General features: G+C 43.6%; 1 protein-coding gene across 7 annotated transcripts in view; it reads right to left on the bottom strand.

Moving 5' to 3' along the window:
* Nucleotides 1–21,968, bottom strand: part of znf827 (zinc finger protein 827) — a 102,460-nt gene that overhangs the window by 46,075 nt on the left and 34,417 nt on the right. For 6 of the 7 annotated variants that reach the window (XM_038271054.1, XM_038271057.1, XM_038271056.1 and 3 more), the window contains exons 2-5: nucleotides 16,517–17,785; nucleotides 11,001–11,173; nucleotides 9,949–10,438; nucleotides 1,203–1,433 (exon numbers count right to left, since the gene is read on the bottom strand). In XM_038271054.1, coding sequence (XP_038126982.1) covers nucleotides 1,203–1,433; nucleotides 9,949–10,438; nucleotides 11,001–11,173; nucleotides 16,517–17,785 — 2,163 coding nt within the window. The remainder of the gene's footprint in view (nucleotides 1–1,202; nucleotides 1,434–9,948; nucleotides 10,439–11,000; nucleotides 11,174–16,516; nucleotides 17,786–21,968) is intronic. The other variant, XM_038271055.1, reaches the window with a different exon arrangement.

The raw sequence follows: 21,968 nt of genomic DNA, 5'->3' as shown, positions 1-21,968 counted from the left end.
TGTTTTCCTCAACAAACAACAACAAACACAGTCTGTTACCAGCTGCATCCATTGAGGGTCTTTTCCCACCTTCCAGCTAGAAACTAAAGACTCACTGCAAAAAGTAAACATGAGTAAATCCCTTTTTCTTCACTGCAGAGGAAAACCCGCCCCCAGAGGCGAAGAGAAATAACAATAACCTTCGGAAAACTCAAATCTGAAAAACAGAAATTTACAAAAACTTTGCCAAGATGGTGAACCGAACTGTTGGGGTGGGGGGGGGGGGGGGGGGGGGGGGGGGGGGGGGGGGGGGGGGGGGGGGGTTAGCCTATTATCATTTGGATGTCTACTGAATAATACATTGTTTTTTTAAGATGTGTTTGCTCCTAATATCTGTTTCTGTCTCCTGGCTTCTGGAATATCATAAATATCTAAGGCTGCGTTCGCTGTGTTCATTCAGAAGATTTAGAGAACTAAAGATTTTATTGTTTTATTTTGGGAAGTTTGTTTTGGCCTTTTCTGTCCAGGTTTAGCTGTTAATAAAGTTTTAATAATAATACAACTAATATATTATTATATAAAATATTTCAGCGATTGAAACAAAAAACAAAGGATGAGACGAATAAGCCCTGATCTTTTTAACCAGACTGATATGAAACCAGGATCTGTAACCTTTGAACCAATGACGCCTCTGGTGTCTTCATCCATTTAGTCTGATGTGAGCCTTTTCCCAGGATAACAATTCATTCAACATTAGGCTGTTTTTACTCTTGAACGTTGGGAAAAAGCTCTCCACCCACCCACCCACAGATAGACGCCTGTGCTCGCTGCTCTTCAGCTGCACCTGGCATAGCGAGCACCTTCTTCAGCTAAATCTGGCAGTGACGGTGAGCACCAACAGTGAAAACGAACCACAGCAGCGGGACACGCATCCCGCCCGGGAGATTGAACTGAGGCTCTGCTTTCAAGTCAGGGTTGTATTTTCAGTTCCAAGCTCATGATCCATTATCTACCTAGTCTGGGACCTCAGAGCATAAAATACAAATAATATAGATCTACTACGCCTAGAAGAGGCAAAGTTAATGTTCGGGGAAGCAACTTTCATCAGAGCATCACTGAGCTTAAGGACAAACTTGATAAAATGCATCATTTCAGAGTAAAAGTGTGCAGCTGGAGTTAATCAGAGGAATTGTTTGCATGTGGTCCTGAGGAGGTGGGCCTACCTGACAGCTTGATCAGCAGCTCCGACGCCACCTTCACGTTGATGTCCTGGCTCAGCAGGCTGTTCTTAGCCATAGGGCTTCCTTCCCTCGGCTCCTGGCAGAAGGACCCGGGGAAGCTCGGCTTACCCTGACCCTGGCTCTGTGAGGACGGCCTCGGGCTCGGAGCCTCCTCCACCTTCGGCTCCTCCTTCAGGTGGAACGGAGACTTTAATGATTCCCTCTGGTTGGCTGCTGCAGGCGGGAAGAAATGAGCCCAGATTAAAAGAGGATCTAGTCAGACCGAAAAAAGGTTTGAGAACCAAACACGAACATGAACACAGGATGAACATCAAAGAAGAGGCTGAAGGTGAAGAACAACAACTGATTTTCTGTTTACCGCCTTAGATCCAGGCAGGAAGTTAGCTGGGTTCTACAGCAGCGCTGCCTGGTTAGGGACAAAACTGTCACATGGATGGCTGGGGTCTGAAGGCGTCTCCAGGAGAAACTGGGCCACATCTAATCGGCCTCAGATGAATAATTAATAACGGGACATGGAGCAAAGAACAGCCGGCAGAGCTGCTGTCTCTGTGTCCGTAAGGCTGTCCTCTGATTGGTGAAGCTCCACCACGAGGTCAAAACAGAAAAAATTAAGAAGCAGGACTGATTTCATTCACTAACCCTAACACCTGCAGCTCCTTTGACATTTGACCCGCCAGAATCTTCGATTTAGTTCAGAGCACAGCTAAAGGAAGGAAGGAAGGAAGGAAGGAAGGAAGGGAGGAAGGAAGGAAGGAAGGAAGGAAGGAAGGAAGGAAGGAAGGAACAGGTATATATGAATTAAACATGTCAGCGCCATGACAACAGGGAGCAACTCCTCACCCCCCAATCATTTGGTTTCCTGGTTCATGAAGGGATCAGGACTGAAACCTGTTGCATCAGGATGATCTGAGAGCGAAGAACATCCTAATCTAAGTCCTGATGGGGAAGCTGGGGTTGGAGAGGAACACATTTACTCTATAATTGAACTGAGGCTGCTAAAACATGTGTTATTTTATCACTTTACCAAGTGAGCAGAGGAAGAGAAGCAACATCAGCTTCATCAACTGGCACTAAAAACTTTCTATGCGTAGAAATGTAAACTCCTCCTGCTGTTGTTTGAGCTGAGGCCCATTTGATTTATGTCCAACGTTCATTTGCGTCCATCGGTCGAGTTCAATAAATCATGAAATCAGTTTGTCTGTCTCAGTCTTCTCTGTCATGAGCTCTCAGGAAGGTCGCTCCATCCGTCTCTGCTGTTCACGCTCCTCTGACCTCAGCAGAGATCTGCTCTGGTCTTCACCCTCCCATCACGGCGAACATCGGCCCTGTGCCATCAATCTGAGCCGCCTCCGGTCCCTCTGATTAATGACAATCCGTCCCGTAGGCTCCGGGGCAGAGAAGGGGGACAGGTGCAGGCGTTTGAACCAGCGACCCGTGTGACGCCAGAGGGCCACGTCAGGGCAGGTTCAGGCTGATGGTGGTGGGGATCACCTTGAAGTTCGGGGGCGGTGGAGCGCCAGCTGGAAATGTCAGGCTCCCGGGCATCAGCGGGCAGGCCGGTTATAACCTGGTCAGCACCTGGAAGGACGTCCTCTAATTAGAGGCGTGCTGAGGCCTTGTCGGATCAGAAGCGGACAGCGCACTTTTAACCAAGCAGACACAGAACCAGACCCCGGTTTTCCGCAGGAATCTCGTTGCTGTGACGTAATGAGTGATCTGTGGCAGAGCGACGAAGAACAGTAGGAGCTCCAGGAAAGCGGCACCAGTCCCTGACCTTTATGGACTATAAATAGGGAATCTACATTCCAGAGACTGATGCATCACTTAGCAGAATGACTGTCTCTATTCCTACATGCTGGCAGAACAAAAAGGCAGCAGAGGGCTAACAAGCAGCCATACTGCAGCGCGGGTCTGACAGCGACACCAGGCTCACACTTTGGTCTTTTGTCTTGCAGAGTTTGTAGCGCATCATGGCTGTCCACTCCCCCAGCGGATCAGTTGGTGGAGCGACTAGACAGACATATCTGGGTGACTAAGCTTTGGTTGTGTGCTAACTGAGGCCCATGACAGCTCTGTGTGCAGGAAGCTGCAGCTCAGGATGGACGATGCTATCAGTGTGTCTCCAAGTTATCGCACCCTTCTGACACCTGCCACCAGCGCTCCCTGCCTCCTTTCTCTCTCCCTCTCTCGCCTCATCCGTCTCACTGCCAGGCGCTTGTCCGCTGCACCTCACCTCTCGCTCTGTGGTCAGGGCTGCCGTCAAATAACTTCATTAGCTTTCCACCTCTGTCACGCTGGCCTGCTCCCCCTCTAACAATCGACTGTTGTTTTTTTTTCCCAGAGCGAGGAGGAAGGAAAGCGCAGTGCTGCGTGGGGCGGGTTGAGAACCCAGCAGCAGCTGACATCGTGCTAGACACTGGACAGTGATACTGATGGCTGCAGAGGGGATGTTTGGAGCAGAGGTCGCACACAGAAAACCTCGGCTGGAGAAACAAGCTCAATTTGATCTTTTTCTACAAAGAAAACAGACAGCTTCTCCTCAAAAGCTTCTGCAGCATTTCCGCTCCTGAACGTGCAGCACTGCTCATACCATGAGAATAAAGTTATGCCTATAAGAACATAGTTATCAACGGAAAGAGATATAAACAAATGATCGACTTCATTGTCAATAAATGGTTTATTAAATTAAAAATTGTTCCATCAGATTGACTGATAACCAAGTAAAGGCCCTGTTGTTCACTCTTAGGCAGAGCCTCACTGCTATTTGCAGGAGTAAGTAAAGCCAGAGAAGAGCCACGTGTCACTACCTGACCTGTGCAACCAGAAATACATTAGCTTCTCTATCGATTGTAAAATAGGCTGTTTTAATCTTTTTCTGGGCCTGATTTGTCCCTGAAACTGGATTCTGCTCTTCCAAAAGCTATCATTTTCGGCTTTGCATTTATAAATAAATGTAGAGAGTTTTATGTTTGCATGTTGTGCTTTCATAGTACGTACAGCATAATCTAAAGAAAGACAGCTAAAATGCAGATAAACGTGGTGTTTTAACAGATTTAAAATAGAAAATATAAAATCGATCTTTTTCTTTAAGAAAAGATGTTAAATATTCTTCATAAGATGTAGTTTAGCATTATCTGATCATTTACGGTAGAAGTACCGTAATTATATTGTTTATGGCGACCTGGATAAATATCTGCTTGCTCATGTGAGGTTCTGGTACTGATCAGGTAGCGACATCACTATAAAACAGAACCATGAATGGAACCAGAGTCCGGTCAAGATTATTTCCACAGTTTAATGGCTCCAAGGATCCAGAATGAACTTTCTGTGGTTCTGTTAGTAAATCTAAAGTCTAGATAAACTCCTTCATTTCTCCCCTAAATAGGCCCATTTAGCCGCGCTGCATGGAGGAGCAGCAGAACTTATCTAATGAGATCAGAGGGAGAGGATGATAGAAAAGTGGAGGGCATTACGCTAATTGTTTGGAACAGGATAGGAAAATGACATGCTAGCAGTTAGTACGCTAGATGGAGAAGGTTTTATGAGTTAATGACCTTCATCGAGCCAAGATCTATCAGCTATCTGAGAGCAACCAGAACCAGAACCATCTGTTTAAAGATCTGCTAGACTAAAACAGCAAAGCGTCAGCGTCCACTTCATTAAAACTAAGGCAAACAGTCTGACACTATGTTAAAGCAGGGATCTACACTGACTAAAAATAACATCACTGCAAGAAAGCAAGAAGAAGTGCAGGTTACCATTAGCCATGAAGGGCAGGGTTCCGGTCCATCCCTTCGTCCCCCATGTAGTTCCTTCTGACATTTTTTCCTGTACTACCAGAAAAGCCACGGCATCCATCCTCCATGTTGCTCACATCCTTAATTTCTGCCTCCTGAGGCCAAACACTGAAATTTTAAGGCCTTTTCAAATAAACGCTGCTCACAAGCTGCTGAAATGACAAAAAGATGCGGTACTGATAGAATCACCGGCCAGTCCAGCTCCCGGTGGTTAGAAGAACTTACTACAATCTTTGGGAGCATTTTTTCCCCGCTGCTTTTATTTTCATTAACTTCTTCTTTTTTGTTGCTCCAGTCTTGATTAATATTGTGCTAAAAAATGATATATATTGGTCTAGGTCTCAGAAGAACTGACTTGACTCCATCACTGCCGGTCAGTTTGTCTTTTATTGCCCTTAATTAATGCATAAACTTATCATGAAAATATTTCTAGATTATTAATCAGTAAAAGTATAACATCCAGGCTGCACTTCCTTTTCCAATCACTTCCAAAATAAACTCTCCTCAGTGTCTCAATAAAACACGATCATGTCTGTGGTTGGAAAGTGAACAAACAAACAGTCCTGGGGTGTGAATACTTTTGGGTCTGCCTGTAGGTGAACAATTAAAGGAAAGAATCGCGACCGTAGGAGAAGCAGAGGACTGCTCCCAACACGAGGATAAATAAGACAACTGCAGAAGCATCATGACAGATGCAGCACCTCCCGCAGCCCCCTGCATGCCAATTATTCACACCAAGCCAGGGTCAAGCCCGTCCTGCCTCTGTTGCACGGTGTGGGGGGGGGCGGTCGTTATTAACTATGAGTCCACTGGGCTCAGGAGAGGGCCTGTGCATTTCAAAGTGCCTCTACGGCTTTCATCTGGGAATCAGAATGTGGATCAGACTGGACAGCCGACACCGATGGAAGCTTCAGGAAAATCAAACAGCACAAAAAACTGACATGCTTATTATGTCAGAGGTCAAGAAGAGTTCAGGGCTTTTCTGATGCCGTGGGGGGAGGGGGGGACTATGAAACCCACTCTTGCTACGTCTTACTGTGTCACTTTGTTCCCCACTCGGTGGGAGTGATGCTCTGAGTGTGAAGCGGCAGCGATGAGGCGCTGGTCTCGCACTAAATCTGGGCTGGCAGGGAGGACAGAGGAAATGGAGTCCAGAGGTCCCAGGAGGAAGTTCCTGCTACTCCAACAAACTGCTCTAAACTCTGGGTTTATTCAACACTAATTAACCAGAAACCATGTTTTCTGTTTTAATCCTCCCTGAAGTGACCTGACCAAGATGGCCGCTATCTGACACTGAGGAGCCCTCTCGGCTCCTCTGGGAACTGATAAACTTGATTGTGCAGTCTGGCAGTGCAGTGCGCCTGGCCCCCAGGGGCCACCTGTGTGGAGCCAGGGCGTGCCAGATCAGGGGGGGCTAACGAAGCCGTCCGAGTCCCCGTGCATTCCTGCAGGGGTCACAGGACGACGCTCAGGGCGCTAATCATTTCAAATTATGAATTCCTTTTTAATTATGAATTATGCATACATTTTTAATTAATCTAATGTTCCCAGTTTTTTCTTTCTTCACATACTTGCTGAAGATCTCAATTTAATTACACGGCATTAAGCGGGAGAGTGGCAGTCTTAGCCTGACCCCTGGCGCTCCACCTCGCTCGACCTTTTTCCATCAATCTCACTGCCATCTCCGACTCGTCCTTTCATGTTTAGCAACACGGTAAGAAGCATCCAAAAACAACGGGGCCCTTCTTCACCTGACAAACTTTTCTAAATGCTGCAACTTTACAGAAGGACAACAAACACCGTCTGTTACCAGCTGCATCCATGATGAGGCTTTTAAAACCATCCAGGAAAAAACTAAAAACTCGCTGCTTAAAGTTAATCTGAGTAATCTTAAAATACTTTTAATTTCCTTATTTTGAGCATAACAAAATGACAATTTGCTGAAAAATTAAGATGAGTTTTGTTCGAATAGGAATAAAACTCATCTTATAAAGGCGGAAATCATGGTTTGATTTTAAAAAAAAAATCTATATACCTGCTCAACTTAAGAACTAATGTGATTTTAACATTTTGAATTATTTCAGATCAGTTTTAGCAGCATTTAAAATAAAACAATTTAAAAACAGAAGGATGGATTCACTTCAATTCAGTCTATTTATATGGTGCCAATTCACAACCCATGTCATCTCAGTGCACTTTACAGAGACAATTCAACCACATCATAAAGTCAGATTGGTTTAAAATGTTCAATCTAAGGACAACCAGCCGTTTGTTTTGACTTATTGACTTGAAAGCAACCGTTCACACAAAGCATGCTTGTAGCGACAGTGGAGAGAAAAAACTCCCTTTTAACAGGAAGAAACCTCCAGGAGAACCAGGCTCAGCGTGAGCGGCCATCTTTTAAGGACGACTGGGGTTCAAGGAGACAGAAGCGGACATACAGAAAGAAGCAGAGATACAAAAGGCAACTGTAAAAAGCACACAGCCTGGCAGAGGAGCTCAGAGCCAGCTCCCATGTCAGAAGATGAAAGAGAGCACCTCCAGATGGTCACAGCCAGAGAAACAGGACTACACTGAAAAACAGGTCAAGCTGGCCAGGATGCAGAGGAACAGAGCAGAGCAGGTCTGATGAATATTCCCCATAAATCAGTTCATGTGTTCTGGCTGCATGTTTCTGATAATTCTGTTCCCTTCATATCGACCACTAATCAATGCTGGTTGTGGGGTGGATGGAGATGTTGACTTTACCCACTGGAAACAGAATATCTGTGACATCCAGAGCCACAGATTTTACCGCAGACTGAGCCAGGAGGCCCTGCGGCCGTCCTAGTGGACAGACTGGATGGTGACCACTCAGCTCATCCGTTCTGCTGTTGCTGTAGTTCGATGCTCTGATTTAACTGATGCAGCTGAAGAATTTGCAGATCTTTGTCAAGTTGACACTCTGATCTTAGAAGCTTTTTGAAATATGTGCTAAGCAGAAAAAGAAAAGAGTGTTTGAGCACCTTGAAGGGGGTGTCCTAATCAGCTGGATGTCAGGAAGTATTTCACAGCTAAAGCAAGAGAAAAGTCTTTATTTATTGGGCGATTATGACCGAAAATATTCTAAAAGCATGATGAGAGCAGACATGAAACAACCAGAGCTCTATTAAAACAATGTGAACAGCCCCCCTACCCCCACTGTAGCCCCATCTATTGACAGCAGGTTTCACATAAAACATCAAAACATCTTAGTTGAAGTTAGCTTTAAAGTAAAGTGCAAGTATTACTGGACCTCATTCCAGCGTTTGATTCTGTACTAGAAAAGTGGACTAGATTGGTTTAAATCCTACTTCTGTGTGCCAGTAGAGAACATTAAATCAGAGACCAGAAAAATCACATACAGGGTTCCTCAAGGCTCCATTCTGGGGCCCAACATCTACATGCTCCCTTTAGCTCAAGATCAGTTACCATAACTATGCAGACGACATACAGCTTTACATCACAGAGTCACCAGGTGACTATGAACCCATGAGAGCATTGCCTAGATGCTTACAACAGATCAATATGTGGATGCGCCATCATGTTCTCCAACTGAATAAAAACCAAACTCAGCTAATAATCTTTGGACAAAAGGAGGAGAGATCCAGGGTTAGCTCACAGCTTCAGCTACTACAGCTAGAAACCACTGGTTATGGCTGAAATCTTGGTGTCATGTTGAACTCAGACCATAACCTTCAGAGGCGCATAAAGGCTAAGTAAGCCTTTTATCAACTGAAGAACATTTCCCTGGAATAAGGACTAATGTCCAAGGAGGATCTAGAAAAACTCATTAATGCAATTATCTTTATCGTCATATCGTTTGCCTAAAAAGTCTATCAGACAGCTGTAACTGATCCAAAACGCTGCTGCAGTGTTCTCACTAGAACTAAGAAAGTAGAACACATCAGCCTGGTTCTGAAGTCCTTCCCCTGGCTCCCTGTAGCTCAGAGAATAGACTTTAAAATCCTTCTGTTAGTCTATAAATCACTGAATGGATCAGCACCTCAATAAATAACAGATTTATTGTCAGTGTATCAACCTCCCAAACCACTCAGGTCTTCTAGTTCCAGTCTAGTCTCGACATCCAGAACTAGAACAAAACACGGAGAAGCAGCATATAGTTTATATGCTCCACTGATTTGGAACAAACTCCCAGAAGACTGGAAAAGTTCTGAAAACATGAGTTATTTGAAGTCAAAGTTAAAAATGTTTTGGTTTTTTTTTTATCTTTACTTGCTTCTATTTTCTTCTATTTTATTGTTTAACTCATTTAAAGAACTTCAAATAATTGCCTCTATACTAAATTGTAATACACAAATAAACTTTCCTTGCCTTTAAAATAAAGCAAGAACAACAAACTGCATCCAGTCCTGTCACAGTGATGCACTGATGTGAAAATCAGTGCCGATACGGATAAAAATGCCCATACAACGTGCCTCCCATTACTGGGGGTTCAACCAAAGTGACTGGGGAGCTTTACAACCAACCAGGAGGTGAATGGGAGACAATAAACGTATAAGACAAGTACTATAAGAAAAAAAAAACATCATTCTTGTGACGCCTAATTACAGACAGAACTACATTTATTCCAGCTTCCACATCCAGTGGATCGCTGGCGTAAAAAGGTCAAACTGATGATGATTCATTTACCAGAGGAACCAATAGGCAACAAGAAGCTGCTGCTTTTCCATCTCATGGCAGCAGGAGGCGTGGCTACAAACACTTCCAGGATTGGAAACAGATAGACTGCGTTTTATCCAGCTGGTAGAGATCTTTTCAGAACCAGATAAAACCAGTTTTCACTCATAGTTGTATCGTCATTCTTTGTAACTTTGTATAAACATTTCTAGACTGTTTAACTGGCAATAAGCAGATCAATCATTGACACCAGAGGAGAAGCTGAAGCTCACCTGACAGCTTCATCAGCAGGTCAGTTGCCGTTTTGGTAGTGATGTCGGGGCTGAAGAGCGAGGCTGTGGTCGGACCACTCGGACTGGACCTCATCCCGACTCCGACTCCAGGCAGGTCCAGGGAGTTGGTGCTGCTGGCGGGGCGGTCCCTGCTGATGCTGAAGGGGGACAGCACGGACAGGTCCCGCTCCTGAGGCTCCTCCTTTATATGGACATGATTAGAAGACGCTTCACAGGAGGGAGAGGTTTGCTGCTGATGTTCTGCAAGCAACGGAGACGCCTCTGCCGCTCTCAGATCCGTGGTGCCGCTGTCTCCGAGCAGGGAACCCTCGCCCTCTGTGTCGGTGGTGGGCTCCTCTTTCACCTTGACGTCGGTGCGAGGGAAGTGCTGGTGGCACCGCATGTGAAGCTTTAGGCTGAAGTGTCGGGAGGAGGTAAAGGGACAGAGTTCACACTGAAATGTCTCGCCTCGATCCTGGTGCTGATGCACCTGGAGAAGAAGAACAGAACCAAGAAACGAGTCACATCAGGAACACTAAGATATCAGAATTTACAACCTCCTGACTTATTATGGTTTAGTTCTATCCAAACACTGAAACTGATCCATAACTTCACAGCAGGTTCTGGGTTCGGTCCTCAGAGCTGCCAGGCCAGAACTTTTAGGAGAGTCTCTTCTCCAACAGACCTAAACCAATTAACAAGTCCTTAACGGGTCAGACATTAGAGTAAGAGTTGGAGAAGGAAAACATCTAAGAACTGCTGGACACAGACGGAACGATTGTTCCAGAAAGTTTTGGACTGTATGGATGCATGGATGGATGGATGGATGGATGGACGGACCGAGGATAGATGGATGTTTTTTTTTAAGGTAGTAACCTACTTTATCTAACTGTTCTCCAGGTTCTTAACAGCTGGAAAAAAATTTAATTCTTATTTTTTCTACTCTTAATTATTAAAAACCATAAAGAAACCTCTCTGATAACTTCCAGCAAAGGAAGGAAATGTTAAAAATATTGGACGGTCAGATATCAGATGTAACCAGATCATCCCACCTTCATGTGAGACTTGAGATTGTCTTTGCGAGCGCAGCGGAAGGGACACAGCGGACACTGGTGGCTTTTCAAGCCTGTGTGGATGACCATGTGTCTCTTCCAGTAGCTCTTGCGTTTGATGACCAGTCCGCATACAGGACACTGGAACGGTTTGCCTCCATCCTCAGGAGAACCTAAAAGAAAAAGCACAAAGTTTAGGAATTACATTGAGGTGTTCCTAACAGGAAGGTAACAGATTTATTTTAGTTGAGATTTTCTAGTAACTTGATGCAGAAGTGAGCAGAATTACTGAGGTAAAGAGGGATAAAAGCCTTCAAAGAAAAAGGGCCCTTCTTATGCGGAGAAACTGAGCCTTTAATGACAGAACGAGTTTTCAGAGGGAATGAAAACCTCGTTTTCACTAATGATTAAAGCACCACAGGCACAATTAGCAAATCGTAGGAATCTGGTTTCTAGGAACTTCTAATTAGTAATCCATGACTGTGTTTCCCTGGGGTATAAATAAGACACGACACTCTCTTAGCCTCTGGCCACAGACTGGATGATGAGCTGAGCTTATCTAGAGACCAAAGTCATTGAGAAGGATGGACAGAGAAATGACAGCAGGTTTGGGTGGATCAGTGGTTCCCAACCTTTTTTGACGTTTCTACCCCTTTGGGAATTATGTCAGATCATGGGTGACCCTCTCAGTATTGACAATTGCTCAAAAGTAGAATGTATAATAACCTCTAACAAAATCAAAATTATTTTACTTAATACTTTTAACTTGAGCATTTAATTCTCTGGCATTTTATTCCTTCCAACTCAAATAAAAAAAAAATTAAATAAATATGTTTTCTTGAAGCTAGGAAGAAAAAAATAAAATAAAATTGCATTATAAACCTGTATTTATAAAACTGGAGCTCCTCGGAGTAACTCCCTTATGATCCCATTTAAACTTAATGAATCGGAGACAAATTATTATAGATCCCCTCCTGAAACACTTTTATAACATTTAGATATAATTATCTTTTCAGTTAAAGTAATAATTTTATTTACCACTCTAGATGTTGGATGTTTTATTCTAGAAAACTGCATCGTTTTGATGAAAGAGTTGAACCTCTGGCCTTTAAGGTTTCTCTACTGTGGAATAATGTAGAAATCTAAAATTAAGGATAGCAACAAATGCTCTAGTATGCAAACTGTCAAATCAATACTTCATCAGGATATTTATTGATACTTTCAGAGTACCAATATTTCTAACAGCCCCAGTGCCGGATAGTAAGTAATTGTTGAATGAGCTGCTTGATGAAAGAGAAGACAAACTGTACAGCTGAAGGAAGCCACATGTCCACTGATAGGTATGGTAGAGGCAGTGTGATGAAGTGGGTCCAATGACTATCCTACAGGCCTTGGAATTATGCTAGAGACTGGAATCTATCCTGAAAATCTGTTATCTGCACAATGATCCAATAAAACAAATCTAACAAAGAAACGAGTCGACAGACAGATTAACTGTCTTCCATGAACGTCTCCTTCCTCAGTGGTCTGGAGACCACTTTCTGATGGTTTTCGACCCGGCTGCATACATGCTCGATTCTGTTCGACTCAAACTATAAGGACTTTGGATTTTTATTCAAGATCAAAGCTGTGAATATTTCATTTTTTCTATCTTTTATTATTCTTGTTTGTTCTAACATAGAATGAAATGATTCCCACCAAGGAATAATATAACTACCGGTATATACTTCTGTTACTGCTGTCACTCATCAGACCCACCATGAAATTTACTCAAATGTTTAACTAAACATTAAAGACTTTAGTAATAACTATTTAAAAGAGAAATTCACATTTATTTCCCTTGTATTTTTTAAGGGAGTGTGGATCTTTAGGATTAATTTAAGAAGGATTTTTGATCATGTTTCATTTTATTGTGACCTGAAGTTGGGGGCACTAGTTTTGGTCTCCATTCTGTCTCAGTTCAGGTGCCTTAACTAAAACGCTGCCTGTGGACCATAGGGATGCTCATTAGAGAGAGGAGCGGTGGAAAAGAACTGGGGTGAGGATGGACCATAGATCCCTCTCTGATCCTAAAGAAGAGTTATCAGATCTGTCCTGTGGCTGGGGGTGGTCGTAGAAACCGTTGACAGCAGGTAACCAAAGGCTGAACACTCAAAGATCATCGACTTAAAGGTTGGACGATGATGCTTTAATAGAAAGCTGTTGTTTTTGAAGGTTTCTAACACCAGAGGATCTGATGACTGTGGCGCCTGTTGTTAGAGACGGAAGAGGAGATCTGTGCGCTTGATGATGGGAGACATTGAGGGGCACAGCAGCTAGAAGCAAATGGAACGATGAGGAGAAAAACTCGGCCTGTTTTAGTGTCTTGATTATTGTTGTTGGCTTCATATCCGGCATCCATTACTGTTTAATTGGTCTTATTAGAAAGAGGCATGATTGCATTACAGATTCTACAAGGGGCCTGTCAGGACGGCTTCATAAGTATTCCAGCGCCGTTCCTTGAAAAACATCTGGTAATCAGTGTTTGGTGAAATTACTGCACTCAGCCATTCATTGACCTGAGGTGTAAAACCTCTAGACTGCCTATTTGCAACAATAAACCACCATCTGCGGCCAAACCCCTCTGAGCTCAGCAGAAATAAAAATAAACAGGATAGATGCTTCCTCAGGTTTGAACAGGAGGAACGTTTGTTCCTGAACGTGTCTGAGCTCCATTCTTCTAAACAACTCGGACAGGACAGTCTGACTCCACATCCAAGGTCACGTTTTCCGCCTACAGACCAAGCCAGTACCTACAGATTTTATGGCGCTGCTTGACCTTGACGGCAGCCTGGGTTAGAGCAGACCCACATCCTTTTTAGCATGCAGATCACAAAGTATTACATCGATTGCTTCATCCTTTCTGAAGTCAATTTGATCCAGCCATTTTAGGTTTGGCGGGGTGGTGCCCATCAATCTCTCTGAAAGCATTTGCTTCCCCCCTAAGACTACTTAGAGTCCCCAACCAGATCCTTGTGTGCACCATTGTTTGGGTTACGTGTCTACATCTGAGTGTACGCTTGCCAAGTGTACTGCATGAGCAACAGAGAGAGGGAGGGGGGGGTGCAGGCATCTGTATCCAGTCAGTGGAAACTATGATGTGTTTGGCCTTAAGTCCACAGTGCTGATGAGTGCAGAGGGCTCTGGTAAGTGGGGGCTGCAGCCAGGAGGAGGCTGCTGAGATGGATACGGACTCCAGGGCGCCCCGCTGAGCCGAGCACACACTGCCGACCCCCTTTTGGCAGCACGCACATCCGAGCGCAAGCGAACTGGTTTAGGGGAGGCAGCGAGGTCTGAGCCGGAGCCCCCCCGTGGAGCCGCAGGCCATTTCCCATACTGTAAGGCCAGCAGGGCTGTTTTCTCTGCTGGGCTGACAGAGCTGAAGCTACACTACCACCACCGTGGCGCCGCTGAAGTGAGAGCAAAGCTATGAGCAAACACCAGAAAACATGTCAGAGAGGTTCAGAGCTGTGCTTTTTCTGGGAATTTCAGTGGGAGGAAAAAGGAACTCAATCTCCACGAAGGTTAACTCACTATTTGACGGAAGTCATCATTTTCAGCACTTCTGATCATCAGTTTAATAAAGAGAATTTTTCAGATTCAATACAATTCCTTTTCAGATTTTTAAAACAGCTTAAAGTAAAATTCAATGTCACAAACGCTTCTCTTCCATGGATGTAATCTAAATGTTTGGAGGTCAAATCCCATAGAAAATCATAAAGATTAGGGTGATGGCAGGGAGGGCTTCCAACCTAACACACCCCACCCCCAAAAAAAGAAGTAAAAGCTGGTCAGTGGTTTAAAATTTTAAAATCCCTTCATTTAATAATATATATTTATTTATTAATTTAATATAATAATATATTTAAAATCCTGGAGTGAATACAGAGCTAAAAATTTCTTGGAAAAATGCCAATGTTTGTGTGCCAAAAATCTATAAATAAACCATGAAATAAGTAGAAATAAGTAAATGTATTTATCCATCATTTGAATATAAAATAAACAGTTAAATTATAAAATATCTCTTTAATAATGAAATACATTCAAAATGATTAAAAATATAATTAAAGGCCATTTTGAAATTAATATAACTTTATATTTTTAAAGACGTAGCAGGTTGGATTGTTTGGAAACTAAACTAAGTAAATCTTTTTGTGTTAATTTTACTATTTAACCTGAATAATTGGACCTTGTGAACTTCAGGGAAAATTAATTTTAAATGGGAAAATTTAAATTAAATTAAAAAATTAAAAACCAAAATAAATTCAGTGCCCACATTATGATCTCATTAATACTCTTCTGCTAACAAAAGATCTTTAGTAAACTCCTCTTTCATTTTCATTTTACAGGGTTTGAACCCAGTGAAGCCGAAGTTCTGGACAGAGCATATTTACAGAGAAAAGAGTAGCAATAACTGTTTAATCAAAACCATGAATTTTCTAAATAAAACATCCACAGATCACCTAGGTCCTGATCTACAAACATTCAGAATAAGAGGGACTAAATTTCTTTATTAGTACCGATTGTTTGACTGGCAGTTTGAGAGCGACTGTAAAAGAAAGATGAGGTTCTAAGCCATGGAGATAAAAATAATTCAATATATTATATATAGTAAAAAACAATAATATTGATAGTAAACCCATCGCCGATCTCACAGTGTTACAAACAATACTTCAATGAAAAGTAAATATCACTGTACGGAGGACGGTGATGACGGTGACTTTTTAAATCAATCAAGGCAGAAGTAAAATCCCAGTGGTGAAGAGAGGAAACTTTACTGTGAGTGATAATGTCTCTAATATGATCTGAATATTGATGAAGCCGAACACACAAAGGTGTTGAATGCTGTCTGATGAATTGCAAACAGACCACTTTGCCCCTTCTTTGATTATCTGCTTAGTGTATGAAGATGTCTGCGCCTGTTTTACATGTGAAACAGATAAACCTTTATTTCTGGTTCTCGTTAACATGAAAGGATTATTTACCAACAGGAAAACCCTTTAGCTTCCTGGGAGAGTTGAAAAAATGGCTCCTTCAACACCAACCAAAACAAAGTTTAACATCAATCAAATTTCAGGCCATTTGTGTCGATTTAAGGAGGCAAAGAGGCTCTGAGGGAAGGCTGAGGTTGGTGCTTTCCCTCTGAAAAGGTAGGTTAAATATTTAGATTTTTACCAGCATTAGCATTGCTGGACCTGGCTGGAAAATGGAAAAAGAGCTTTTTGAGTATTGACCATTTACTATTTACCTATCATGGATTTCCTCCAAACAATAATGATACAGGATGTTTGACCCGTTTAAAATATGTTTGGGACAAAGTGACCTTCAAGTCTTTCAGATTAACTTATTCAAAGTTTAATGTATTTAAACACGAGGAGAGAATCTGTTCAGAAACGTTTCAGAACTCAAGGCTTCATGAAATCAGAAATGAGGATGTAATATTTGGAAAGGTACCAAATATAATCCCCTCAGATTACCTGCTTGGTTGTTCAGTTTGCCTCTGCCCTTCGGCGTCGATGGCAGCAACAACTCGAGGGTCTGCGTAGGTGTGGTGGGCGTCGGGGCTTTCTGGTTCTTGTCCAGCAGGGGCTTCACGTCCTCTTGGAGGACCCCTGCGTTCGACAGCGGGGAACCATCCTTCTTCTCTGCCAGCAGGTTTCCTGCCGCTCTGGCTGCCACCTCTTTGAGCAAGGCAGCAGAGGAGGTGGTGATTGAAACGAGGGACAGGAAGGAGCTCGCCGAAGCTTGGTGGTCCGGAGCAGCGCGAGCCGTCGAGGAGGCCTGGCTCCTCTCGCTCACTTTCTTGGAAAGTGCGGCGAGGGTTGAGCTCGCCGACTGCGGGCTGAACGGAGAGTTGAAGGCATCAAAGCGGACCACGTCGTCCCCTCGACTGCCGCCACCAAGAGCGGGCACTGCGGCTGACGCGGCAGTGGACGAGGAGGAGGTTGTTGAGGAGGAAGCGATGGCGTTCTTGTCTTGGAGCACGGCGTTAGCCGCTGCTTTTAGCTTCTGGATGGCAGAGTCTGGGGAAAGGCTGGAGCCACAGGGCGTGGAGCAGGAGGCTGGCGGCCACTTATCGGACACGCCTGCCCACACAAATCCACCTCCGTTGCTAGGGGTGACATTATTAAAGGGGTCAAGGGGCTCTTGCTTGATGTTGGTGACTGAGGGAGCCAAGGAGGCTGGTGAGGCAGAACCACTGCTGCTGTTATTGGCCAGTTTCCGGGCAAGAGCACTTAACTGCTGGGCGTGATGGGAAGACGGGGAAAGGGTCAGAGGTGGAGCCAGAGCAATCGGAGGAGACTCTCCCCCAGAATTTCCCCTGGATGACCGACCCAGCACTTCTCCACCATCAAGTTTGAAGGAGCCAGCCTCTAGGAGGCGCCGCAGGTTGCTGCTGAGGGGTTTCCCCAGGGCTCGAGATGCCGCCTCGCCATACAGTGACGACACGACAGAGGAGAGAGTGTCCTGGGCCGAGAATGCACTTCCATCCAGGCCGAGAAGTTCCAAAGAGGCACGACGGACGGGCGTCCGACAACCCAGTGAGCCCTCGCCTCCGCAGGCGTCGTGATCCCCGGAGCTGACCCCGGGATGATCCTCAGGAGAGGAGCCTCTGTGCAGGAGAAGCTCGTCCTGCGTGTCTCCGAAAGACGACGAGTCGGAGCGCGTATCGGAAGTGTTCCCGAACCAGCCTTCCTCCTCCACAGCACCGTCATCAGGGCCCCCTTCCTCATCGCCGTCCACGTCTGCAAAAAAAAAAAAAAAAAAAGTTTATGAGACAGAACAAGCTGTTTTTTATTTTATTTTTTTTTACAAATTTACTTTAATTTGGGGAATTTTTTTGTCCCTTTAGATTAAATTCAGTCCAGGACCCCCAACCAGCCTTCATTTGTCAACTATTCATTAAAATCTCAATCTATTACTGATCTGTGGTCGCTACCTCTACTTTCTATTTATTACATCCGGTAATAAACTTGGTCGCCTGAATAAATCACTCCAATAAATGAAACTTGTTAAATTCCCTTGTCTTATTCTTGACATTTATGACATTTTTATGGAAGAAAATAATGGTGTGCCCAAAGACAGCTGTGGCTACAATGCAGCTCAACACCGTCAGTGTGTGAATGTCTGTAAAATGGGGGACAGACCCAAGTCCAACTGAACGAGTATCAAGACCTGCTGTTATTAAACTCTCTCCAGCCAGTTGGAATCTGAGCTATGGGCTCTCAGATTTGTTCAGTAGAGACCTGTCCTAAAAGTCTTCTCATCAAAGAACGGATGACACCAAACTTGACAAATGTTGGATGAAACCGAACGATTCAAACTCCACCACCGACACTTATACTTAGGTAAACACATGCGCTCCACCCAGTAGACGGAGAGAGCAACCTTTGGAGGCATGGGGGCTGGTCTGTGGAGCCAAAAAGGCCGATCATCAGAGAATAATTATATATATATACTCAAACAAAAGCAGAAGGTTGCTTTTCCTCTCCACTGTCGCTGCATGCATGCTCAGTGCGAGAGATTGCTGTAAATATCTACTACCTCTACTTGCTCATCCATGAGGAGAGGATCCTGTAAAGTCAGGACTGGATGCAATCAGCAGGGTTTCCTTCTATAGAAATCTAATTCTGTCTGGATGATCTGATTGAATTATTTCTATAAACTGACCTGAAATAATATGTGTTGTAAATTGGTGTTTATTGATAAACTGAAATAGAAAGATGATAAAAGAGTAATTTGTGTTATAAATTGGGTTCCACTCCCAAACATACCCCCCTGGTTAGGTTTTTAACTCTAAAATGCAACAAAATTAGACAAAGATAAAGAAAAGGAAGAATATAGAGAGAAAGGTAAAATGAAATGAGAAGGAAAACTTTTAACCTGTTTCTCTTCAGCAATGTTCTATAGTCGATCCCACCCAAAGACCAAACTGGTGGGGGAAACACTGAAATGCACACCGCACTCTTCAGATATTCCTACATGAATGAAATCTGTACATCATTTCTCTCCACTTCACAGCAGGGCACTACTTCATGGATTCCCACTGAATCCTGACTAAATACAGTCTGGGTTGTGGTCCTACTCATGGATTTTAGCCTTTTAACGAAGCAGCTTTAAAAGCTGCACTCCCCAGCAAGATCTACATCACCTCTTATAATCAATGTTTTTCCAGATCAGATGTTTAAGATATCTTTTTGGTATAATTCGGTTTTTCTGTCCTTTTTCTCTTTTCTAAAAAAAAAAAAAAAAAAAACACGTTTTCCCACCCTTGGTCAGGAAGAGCCTGGTAAAGGGGTTACCATGACGACGGTCCTTCTGGGAGGCTAGGCAGCGAAGATGAGGGTAATGGAGGTTACAGAACCAGATAAATATTCATGAGCCTGCAGATACCACCAGGGAGCCAATAAGGATAGGGTTAAGGTCACCAAGGGTCATTAATATACACTTCATGTATCAATATTCATAAGCAAAACATTACAGCTTGCCAGACAAGGGCGAACAAAGAAAAGTGAATATTCCTGATACATATTAACAAACCAGGAGAAGAAGAAGTCAAAAAGCACCTCGTCGGGGCAAAGCCAGATGTCAGAACTGGACTTTTCTCAAACACAGAGCAATAAGTGGAGGTTTATAAGCAGACCTGGGGGGGCAAATGGAAAACAGACAAGCACAACCTCTTAACCCCCAACCCCCCCCCACCCCCCTGCCCCCCCACATCACCACAGCCCTCATCGTCTTCCAGCGGTTTGCGGCTTGTTTCCAGGAGCTTCTGTTCCACATCAGAGCAGCCAGGCCCACTGAGATCCACCAGGGGGACCAGAATCAGAACCGGCCAGGACGGCTGCTCTCAGATATCAAACACTGATATTCTTCCTCTACATCACTCCTAGTCCCTGCCTTCGCCGCGGCGCAGCATCTGCTGACAGCGATGGACACGCAATGCGCGACCTTTCACAGAAACAGAAAACATGTGACTGTTACGAAGCTGAGCAGGAACACCAGGGCACACTGATCCAGCTCCGTTCCCATGCAGCCAATTCACCACCTGAACATGGTTAGCAAGGATAAAGAGAGGGAAAAGAGCCTGCGAGTCACACAGGCCATGACTCGACCTATTTCCATGTGACACGTGAAAAGCAGTCAGAGTCACTAATGGCTGTAATACGGTTAGGGGGAAATAGCTGGATTGCTGACCTGAGGCTTCGGCTTCAAGCCTGAGCTCTCTTCCTTCGCTCTGAGATGCAGCTGAGCGCCGCACTAAACCACCAGACTTCTGGCTGAGTGCTAAAGTTCACTGGTGAACTTCTCTACTGTGGCTCTGTGTGTCACAGGCGGGCCAACCCTGTGAGCAAACTGACATTTTCCAAGGTCCAGGTCACTGACCCAACCTCTAAGGGGACAGCATCCAAACCTTGTGCTGCAGACTGCTGCTAAAAGAAGTTCATAGGAAGGAAAAACAACAACATGCAATAAAACTTTAGGCTCCCGTAGAACCAAACTTATTTCACATTTATTATGGTCCTTTTTTGCACAAACTGACAGCTATATTGCATGCTGATTGACTCTAGGGAGTGTAGTCTAATCCTGATTCATCGTAATTGAAACAATCCTCAACAATTTGGACCCCAATGGAACCGCTACCCAGACCAACAGTTCAGACACTAAACTTGAACATTTGCTGAAAGAATAACCTTTTCACAACAGCATAAACAGAATAAACAAAAAAACATTACCAATTTATATATTTATATATATATATATAAAACTAATATAGAATACATAGAACAGTGAAGTAGTCGTCAGGTCTGTACATCTGTTGCAGGTGTTCTTGGTAGTTTTTCTGAGGTTTTTTTATTTAAATACATATAACTATATCACATTGACTAAAATATATGCTGCTATCAGTTTTTGGTCTTATCGTTCAGCTCAGTGTTCAAATAATAATAACCATTGTAAGTTTTTCATGTCAGACGCTGATTGCCAACATCCCATCCTGATTATTTAGCCATAGTTTTTCCTTGACCTCCATCTTATTTCACATGAATCTTAAAGTTTTCTTTGAAATTACAGCAGATTTTGAGAAAGGAATAAAGCTTAGAATCCCTAATTAAATTCAATCAGCTGGTTTTTCTTAGATAGAAAAAAATTAACCTTTAATGGGACAGGAAAGATGACGTGAATCAGCAGCTGTAGAAATAAATTGAATTTATTTATTACTTTACAGAACGTGAAGAAAATGGGATTTTCCCCTGAAAACAGCATTGTCTGCATTTTTCCCAGAAAACCACTTTTTTTTCTTTTCTTTTTTTTTTTAACCGAGAAACACTTGAGGATTCAGTTTTCCTGTGAATCAGAGAGCTGACTTTTACTCCAGCGCCTGAGTGGAACATGTTTCAGGGCCCACTTCCCTTCAGATTATTAGGATGTGAACAGAGCTGTGAAGGGTCCCCGTCTCCTGACGCTGGACGGTACCAACTGAAGTCCAGGACCCACAGGAAGCTGAACATCTGTTAGCTGATCAGCGGCAGAGTTGTCGGCATATTAGCAGGCTTATTGTATTTCCTTCTATACATTTTTTCTCCAATTCAGCTGGTGCTCTGTTTTACTGCCCGAGTTCAAGAAAAAGGATAAGCTCAACAACTAACCTGGATTTGTTAGTTTCCTATTGCTCTACTACATCTACTGCACCTTTAAATGACTGAAAACGAAAGAAAAAAAAAGTTGGTTTGGTTGCTGTGTTTGTTGGTGCAGGGCCTGGATTTGGGGAATAGTGAGTCAAAAGGTGATCTATGAATTTTTTTCTGAAACTTATTGCTCATTAGATTTTTATAATCAACACAATGATGCTTATTCTGGTCCTTTAAAGGAATAGTACACCCAAAACATGATTAGCCTTCATTTTCTACTCACCCCCCATGCTGAACA

Source organism: Cyprinodon tularosa, unplaced genomic scaffold, assembly GCF_016077235.1.
Source record: "Cyprinodon tularosa strain WSP-4 unplaced genomic scaffold, ASM1607723v1 ctg79, whole genome shotgun sequence".
In the NCBI taxonomy this organism is placed as follows: Eukaryota; Metazoa; Chordata; class Actinopteri; order Cyprinodontiformes; family Cyprinodontidae; genus Cyprinodon; species Cyprinodon tularosa.
This window is presented reverse-complemented; position numbering and strand designations above follow the sequence as displayed.